Raw genomic sequence first — 8461 nt, forward strand, 5'->3', positions numbered from 1 at the left:
GCCGCCGGGTAGGACTTCCAGGGTTGGGCTGAGCGGGAGTTTGCCCTCTGGTCCTCCTAACAGCCGCTTTGGGACTACTTCCAGTCCGGGACGCGCTTGTTATCAGCCCTGCTGCTGACCCCGAATTTTTGCCGGGCAGTTTCCAGTGGGAATGGGGCTCCGTGCGGGGTAGTTTGGTGGAAAGCAGGCGTGGCCTTCTCACTCCAAGTGTTTGTGTTTCAGAATGAAGACCATTCTCAGCAATCAGACTGTCGACATTCCAGAAAATGGTACGAGGCTTGGTGTCTTTCTCTTAATGATTTTATTGCATCCTCTGCCTTGTTTTGTGGTCTCACGAGTGCGTTCTCTTTCTAGTCGACATCACTCTGAAAGGACGCACAGTTATCGTAAAGGGTCCCAGAGGAACCCTGCGGAGGGACTTCAACCATATCAATGTGGAACTCAGTCTCCTTGGAAAGAAAAAGAAGAGGGTGAGTTCTTGTTTTGGTCACTTCGGTTGCTTGCTTGGAAGGTAGTGATTTAAAACAGCATCAGTTATGAATGCTTTAAAGTAGTAGTTTTGCTCTAAAGGTGTTGAAAAAACATGAATACAGCGGATTGTAACGTTCAAAAGTAGTAGTCTTCTGTGGCAGCTGTTAATAGTGTTAGAAGTTAGGCTTTTAACTTCCTTCTAATTGCTTTGTACCACTTTTGGGAGCTGGATAATGGGTCTTAATTTAAGCCTGATGATTTGGCTTTGCAGACATGAAGTTTGTTGTACCTTGTGTAAAAATCCATGTTTTGGGGTTGTCAGTCCTTTATGAAATTATACAAAGTAGACATAAAGTTCATGTGCAGTTTAGTTTACTATTTAAGTTGCACACAAACTTTATGTTCCTATAACATTAACATTTGATTATTATTGGAGGCTTTATATGTAATTGGATTTTTCTAGTTGAAAATCACATTTAAAATTAGGGTTAATTGTACAATCTAGAATAAGTGAATTGCTGTCTTTCAAGTCTTGCTTATTTTTGGATAGAATCTTCTAGAGTTTTTGTTCTATTACAGCTCCGGGTTGACAAATGGTGGGGAAATAGAAAGGAACTGGCTACTGTTCGCACTATTTGTAGTCACGTACAGAACATGATCAAGGGTGTTACACTGGTAAGCAGACTAATCAGACTTTGTTTTGGAACAGGTTTCTTAGCTGTGTTACATGTAACACGGGCATCTACTACAGAGATTTGTGCATGTTAATTTGGGAAATACATGAATTCTAGAACTTGGCAAATAGGCATCCTTGGGTATGTAGGATTAAATGATAAATGTGAATGAAGACCAGAAGGATGCAGATTTTACAAGTAGGCTGGTGGTGATTTTCACCCAAAGAGGCACACCTTTTGAATGTTTTTAATTGGAAGTGTACAGCAGCACATAGGGTAGCTTTGATCATTAGTTGGTATGTCTCTTAACAATAGAACTTCTTGGTAAGAGATAGAAAAAGGTCTAGTTTCTGAGTTCTCTGCACATTTCACTATTCTTTTCTGATCCCCTTTCCTCCCCTTTCCTAGCCTTGCGTTAGACAAGGGTGTACCTAATAATGGCACCCCATACTTTATTGTAAACCTACTAAGATCTCCTTTTTGCCTTCCTCCCCTTTCTCTTAGACTAAGTTCCTTGAAGGCAAGGGATCTTTTGGCTTGATAGCCTCAATTCTCACCATCTGGTGTACTGAGGAGCTTAAGTAGGGGTCCTCAAACTATGGCCTGAGGACCACATGAGGTGGTATGATCATATTTCTTCCCATTTTGTTTTTTTACTTCAAAATAAGATATGTGCAGTGTGCATAGGAATTTGTTCATAGTTTTGTTTTTTTTTTTTTAACTATAGTCTGGCCCTCCAATGGTCTGAGGGACAGTGAACTGGCCCCTGTTTAAAAAGTTTGAGGACGATGGGGTGGTGCCTGTGGCTCATTTGGTGGGGCGCCGGCCCCGTATACCGAGGGTGGTGGGTTCAGGCCCGGCCCCGGCCAAACTGCAGCCAAGAAATGGCCGGGCGTTGTGGCGGGCGCCTGTAGTCCCAGCTGCTCGGGAGGCTGAGGCAGGAGAATCGCTTGAGCCCGGGAGTTGGAGTTTGCTGTGAGCTGTGTGAGGCCACTGCACTCTACCGAGGGCCATGGAGTGAGACTCTGTCTCTAACAAAAAAAAAAAAGTTTGAGGACGCCTGAAGGGTTCTTATTAAAGGAAGCTAGCATTGTTTACGGAGGGTTTAAGAGATACAGAAGAAAATGCCTCTTTAGGGAGGTTTGCATTCTTGTTAGGAGACAGAGAAACATGTTTATTTCTTGGTATAGGTGTCAGAAAATCTTGACAGTAAGTCAAGAGTGATGACTGTTAAAAAACGTTCTCAGTCATGCTAACAGCTTGTTTATTTGATAGGGCTTCCGTTACAAGATGAGGTCTGTGTATGCTCACTTCCCCATCAACGTTGTTATCCAGGAGAATGGGTCTCTTGTTGAAATAAGAAATTTCTTGGGTGAAAAATATATCCGCCGGGTTCGGATGAGAGCAGGTACGTGCATGATGTCTGAGATAATTGAGAATTTTTCCTTCATACCTTTGAAGACTTGGGTTTCGGGTTAACTGTGAGTGAAATTAGATTTGCTTCAGAATCATGTCTTTTCTTTTTTTTTTTGAGACGCTCACTGTGTCATCCTCTGTAGACTGCTATGGCATCACAGCTCACAGCAACCTCAAAGTCTTGGGCTTAAGTGATTCCCTTGCCTCAGCCTCCCAAGTAGCTGGGACTGACAGGTGCCGGCCACAACGCCCGGCTATTTTTTGGTTGCAGTTGTCATTGTTGGTTTAGCTGGCCCAGGACGGGTTTGAACCTGCCACCCTGGATGTATGTGGCCGGCTCCTACCCACTGAGCTACGGGTGCTGCCAGAATCATGTCTTTTCATTATGCTTTTTTTTTTTTTTCTTGAGACAGAGTCTCAAGCTGTTGCCCTGGGTAAAGTGCCGTGGCCTCAAAGCTCACAGCAACGTCCAACTCTTGGGCTCAAGCGATCCTCTTGTCTCAGTTTTTCTATATATTTGGTAGACAGGGTCTCGCTCTTGCCCAGGTTGGTCTTGAACTCATGAGCTCAAGCAGTCCATCCACCTTGGCTTCCCAGAGTGCGAGGATTACAGGCGTAAGCCACCTTGCCTGGCCTGATTTTTAATAGGTCTTGGTTAGTGTTTGTATCGTCATACCAGTTGGGATTCCTGAAGGATTACAGGTTGGAGTAGTTTGCTTAGCACAGTATTATGTAGCTGTATTTGTTACTCCATGATGTGCACATGTATTGAAACATCACTTTGTGGGTTCAGCGCCCATAGCTCAGTGGTTAGGGCACCGAGGCTGGCGGGTTTGAATTTGGCCTGGGCCTGCTAAAGAATGACAACTGCAGCAAAAAAAAAAAAAAAAAACAGCCAGGTGTTGTGGCGAGCACCTGTAGTCCCAGCTACTTGAGAGGCTGAGGCAAGAGAATCGCTTAAGCCCAAGAGTTTGAGGTTGCTGTGAGCTGTGATGCCATGGCATGGTACCAAGGGCGACATTGAAAAAAAAAGAAACATCACATTGTGGACCGACAGAGTCAAGCTAATGAACGTATCCATCACCTCATTTATTTCTTTATGGTGAGAACACTTACAGTTCAAAGGAAAGAGCATTTGAATACTAGTTAACAGTCTAGGCTTAAAGTTCAGTTCTTTCTTTATACCCCTGGGCACATTGTCTCCCTTGCCTCCCTGTAACTTGGGAACTGCTCATAAGTAAATGAGTTAAATTTGGAAAATATTTATGAACAGTGCTTCCATCATACATAGTAAATTTTTGGAAATACTGAAGCTTAGTGGTTTTGGGTTTTTTGTAGAGACAGAGTCTCACTTTATCGCTCTTGGTAGAGTGCCGTGATGTCACACAGCTCGTAGCAACCTTTAACTCTTGGGCTTAGGTGGTTCTCTTGCCTCAGCCTCCTGAATAGCTGGGACTACAGGCGCCCGCCACAACGCCCGGCTATTTTTTTGTTGCAGTTTGGGGCTGGGTTTGAACCCACTACCCTCCATATATGGGACCGGCACCCTACTCACTGAGCCACAGGCACCTCCTTCTTGTTTTTTGAGGCAGAGTCTCATTCTGTTCCCCCAGCCAGAATGTGGTGATGTCAGCCTCACAGCAACCTCAAACTCCTGGGTTCAAGTCAGCTTCCAGGAAGCTGGGACTACAGACAGCTCCCACCACACCTACCTGATTTTTTTCTGTTTTTGGTAGAGATGGGGTCTCGTTCTTCCTTGGGCTGGTCTGGAACTCTGGAGCTCAAGTGATCAACTTATCTCATCCTCCCAGAGTACTAGGATTATAGGCCGAACCTAAAGCTTGGTGTTTTTTTGTTTGTAAATTTTTTTTTTTTTTTTTTTTTGTGACAGAGTTTCATTTTGTTACCCTCAGAGTGTTCTGGCATCACAGCTCATAGTAACTTCAATCTGTTGGTCTTAAGTGATGCTCTTGCCTCAACCTCCCAAGTAGCTGGGACTACAGGCATCTGCCATAATACCTGGCTCTTTTAGAGACTCTTGCTCAGGTTGTTCTCAAACTCATGAGCTCAAATGTGTTAGAATTATAGATAGGCGTGTTATCTATCAGAGTGTTAGAATTATAGATAGGCGTGAGCTACTATGCTTGGTGGTGTTACTTTTTGATTCCAGGTGGGGAGGGTTGGGAAGAAGGGACATTTCTTAGTATCAACTTAATGGTTTTCTAAAAGTAATCTGTGATCTAGGTGTGGTCAGCAGCATTTAATGAAAACCCTTATTATGTAAAGAAAAAATGAACTAAGGCTTGGTACAAGGCTTTGTATAACAGCTTTATTATCTGAATTCCTTAATCGAATCACTGAAAGTGTAAGTAAGATTTTTGGCTCAGGTAAGTCAGGTCCCATGAGCCAAATCTCAAGAGAAGGTTCAGTGGGTATGTGGAATTGTATTTTATTTTATTTTATTTACTTATTTTTGAGACAGTCTCACTTTGTTGCCCTTGGTAGAGTGCTGTGGCATCACAGCTCACAGCAACCTTCAACTCATGGGCTTAAGTGATTCTCTTGCCTCAGCCTCCCAAGTAGCTGGGATTATAGGCGCCTGCCACAATGCCCGGCTTTTCTTTTTTTTTTTTGGTTTTTGGCCGGGGCTAGGTTCGAACCTGCCACCTCCGGCATATGGGACCGGTGCCCTACTCCTTGAGCCACAGGCACCGCCCAATGCCCGGCTTTTCTTTGGTTGCAGTTGTCATTGTTTAGCTGGCCCGGGCTGGGTTTGAACCCACCAGCCTGGGTGTATGTGGCCACCACCCTACCCACTGAGCTAAGGGCACTGCCAGGTATGTGGAATTTTAAATGGCCAAGATTACTAGCCCTGAATGTTTTTTTACATGGATCTAGTAATGTTAACACTGTGCAAATACCCTCTCTCCCCTTGTAGGCGTTGCTTGTTCGGTATCTCAAGCCCAGAAAGATGAGTTAATCCTCGAAGGAAACGACATTGAGCTTGTTTCAAATTCAGGTTTGCATGTTTACCGTGTCTACAAAATTTTGTCTTGAGTCTTGGCAGTTGAGTACGTGGTATTTTACTTTTTGCATTTGGTTAGCTTTTAAAATTGTGGAAATTAAAAAGTTATCACAGATGGAATTCTAAGACTTTCAAGAATGGCATATATTTAATCAAATACTTCTTTTCAAAATGGGTTTGGCTGGTATAGTAATCACCTTATCTTTTTCACTCCTGTAGCTGCTTTGATTCAGCAAGCCACAACAGTTAAAAACAAGGATATCAGAAAATTTTTGGATGGTATTTATGTCTCTGAAAAAGGAACAGTTCAGCAGGCTGATGAATAAGATCTAAGAGGTAGGTTCTTACAGTATAAGTTTTTACTGCTGTACTTGAGGCTCTTAATTAAAGACTTAAACTGGAGTTTAGTAGAAAATGGAGATTTGGGTTCTGGGACACATAAATTTGGCAATATAAGAGATGGCATTGCATATGTTTTCCTATGTAGATAATTCATTAATGAGTCAGTGAGTCATAATTTTGAAGTATGCTTTATATTTATTTAGAAAATATGTTTCTGGGCAAGGGTATTGATGGAAATTTACAGATACTTTCATTTCTTTCTACAGTTGCCCAGCTGCAGCAAGACACCACATGATATTCCTTAAGATCTCTTTGTAATTTCAGCAATGCAATAAAAGATTCATTAATTTGGACCTTTTTCTTAAGCTTATTATTCTTTACTTGTCAAGTAAATAGTTCATGAATAAACACTAGTGAACTAAGAACAATGCTGAAGGGATAGAATAGGAATTTTCCAGGCAGAGTTAAATGCTAAATCTTGATTTCTCTTACTAGTCCATAGGAAAAACTTGATGAATGCCTTCAAGGTAGTAAGGTAGGTTCAAAGTCTTTATCAGAAAAATTAAGCAAGAAAAAGTAAAAGAGTGATAGCAATCAGTTGGGACATAAAGATCTTATTTATTGTTAATGTGGAAAATATGGGTTATACTATTTCAGTCTTTTAATTTTTTGGAATGAAGATAATGAAAGACTACTTCATCTGGATTATTGTAACTGCCTTTTAACTGTCTTCCCACCTATTCTCAGTATTTGCCAGGGTGTTTTTGTTTCACTCTACTTCAGATCCTGCAACAATCCTTTAAACCTGTCATTTCTTAACTTTGCTGACTTCTATATAGTAATTGAACTGACCTTCTGTTGTCAGTACCAATCATTCATAAAGCCTTCAAGTTGTCTTTTCCCATTGGAAGGCTCTTCTAGTTGAGCTGTGTGGGTGACTTACTTAAGTTGAGGTCTGTATTAAAGTCTACTTTGACTACCCTATTAATGACATTTCTCACCCCAACCTATTATCTTGCTCCACCTGTTTTCTCCATAGTATTTATAATCTAATGTTTACAGTTTATCATGTATCTTTTTTTTTTTTTTTTTTTTTGAGACAGAGTCTCACTTTGTCACCCTCGGTAGAGTGCTGTGGCATTACAGTTCACAGCAACCTCAAACTCTTGGGCTTAAGCTGTTCTCTTGCCTCAGCCTCCCGAGTAGGTGGGAACTACAGGCGCCCACCACAACGCCTGGCTATTTTTTGTTGCAATTGTCAGTTGTTTAGCAGGCCTGGCTAGGTTGGAACCTGCCAGCCTCTCTGTATGTGGCTGGTGTCGTAGCCATTGTGCTATAAGCACTAAGCCTATTGTATATTTCTTAGATGCTTTTCTCCCCTACTAGAAAGTAACCTCAAAAGGATGAGGGTGCAGTCATAGCTGTTTGTTTATTTTTTGTTTGTTTTGGCCGGGGCTGTGTTTGAACCCACCACCTCCAGCACATGGGGGCGGCACCCTACTCCATTGAGCCACAGGTGCTACCCGTCATAGCTGTTTGTTGCATAGATGGTTCCCAAATTGGTAGGGAAATAACCGTGAGACTGGAAAGATGTTTTTGGAGGTATTGAAAAGATTTCAAAATAATTTCTTTTAAGGGAGAAATTTCCAAGTGGCAATATTACTGTGGGGCAGAGATGTTAATGTTGAGAGTGCCAGTATATGGCTGCTGTGGGAGTAAACGGGTGTTCTTTTTGAGAATAGAGCACACTTGTATGCCATGTATGACCATCACTGTTTAACTCAGTGGTTGGTTGTAGCTAGTGATTTCCATTTAATGACTTTGGTGTGGTATATGAGTCTAATTGTCCACCAGAGAAGACTTTCTCCATTTTGTTCTCTGTTTACTATGGGTAAGCATTTGGGTATTATCTTCCGAACTTTGATGTGTAAGTGTCCAAATTTTACCCAGAAGTAGGAAGTTGGGACACAGGCAGAAAAAGGTGGGGGAAGACAGTGTTAGGGCAGAACCAACTTGGCAGTGTCAAACACATTCACATTCCATGGTTCTAAAGAATCTGCCAGGTTGTTGTTAGTTGAATATAGTCAGCGTGAACCAAGTATATTTGGAATACGCTGAAAATTAAACTTTAGTCACCATCTACTTCAAGACCCTGATGTTAAATGAGTTGCCTAGTGGACACTAGGAGTTTTCACTGGGACTCTTGGGTCGGGGTGACCCTGAGGGAAATAACCTACATAGTTAATAAAGCAGAGTTAACCAGTTGTAATTATGCATAGCCTGAAGCACACAGTTCTCAAAGGGAAATACAAAAAAATTCTGAGAACATTCTCTTCAGTAAAGTGAAAACAAGTATCCCATGAACTCAGTACTAATTTGAAACTGGTAGATGAACAACTACAGGCCCACATGAAAAACACAAGTTCAGGAGGAGGGGACTCGGTGGGCTTACACCTAAGGAGTGCAATGTGAGGGTGTATGGTGCACCTCCTGGGAGAAGGTCTCAAATACAACTCATACTTTTCCTAACAAT

The 8461-nt window shown here is 42.1% G+C and overlaps 1 protein-coding gene across 1 annotated transcript; it reads left to right on the forward strand.

Moving 5' to 3' along the window:
- Positions 1 to 114: 114 nt before the first annotated feature.
- On the forward strand, positions 115 to 6281 carry RPL9 (ribosomal protein L9). Its single transcript, XM_053578166.1, has 7 exons — positions 115 to 269; positions 355 to 470; positions 1051 to 1146; positions 2421 to 2553; positions 5500 to 5580; positions 5806 to 5922; positions 6195 to 6281. The coding sequence occupies exons 1-6, from the start codon at positions 224 to 226 to the stop codon at positions 5910 to 5912; spliced, it is 579 nt and encodes a 192-aa protein (XP_053434141.1). The 5' UTR covers positions 115 to 223; the 3' UTR covers positions 5913 to 5922; positions 6195 to 6281.
- Positions 6282 to 8461: the final 2180 nt, after the last annotated feature.

The sequence above is a fragment of the Nycticebus coucang genome, chromosome 23 (assembly GCF_027406575.1).
Source record: "Nycticebus coucang isolate mNycCou1 chromosome 23, mNycCou1.pri, whole genome shotgun sequence".
Lineage (NCBI taxonomy): Eukaryota > Metazoa > Chordata > Mammalia > Primates > Lorisidae > Nycticebus > Nycticebus coucang.

What these genes read in the sequence shown, in the direction of transcription:
- RPL9 (XM_053578166.1), top strand. Translation starts at nt 224, where the DNA reads ATGAAGACCATTCTCAGCAATCAGACTGTCGACATTCCAGAAAATG. An exon ending in CCGGGTTCGGATGAGAGCAG is followed by an intron (nt 2,554 to 5,499) that starts GTACGTGCATGA and finishes CTCCCCTTGTAG; the next exon opens with GCGTTGCTTGTTCGGTATCT. An exon ending in TGAGCTTGTTTCAAATTCAG is followed by an intron (nt 5,581 to 5,805) that starts GTTTGCATGTTT and finishes TCACTCCTGTAG; the next exon opens with CTGCTTTGATTCAGCAAGCC.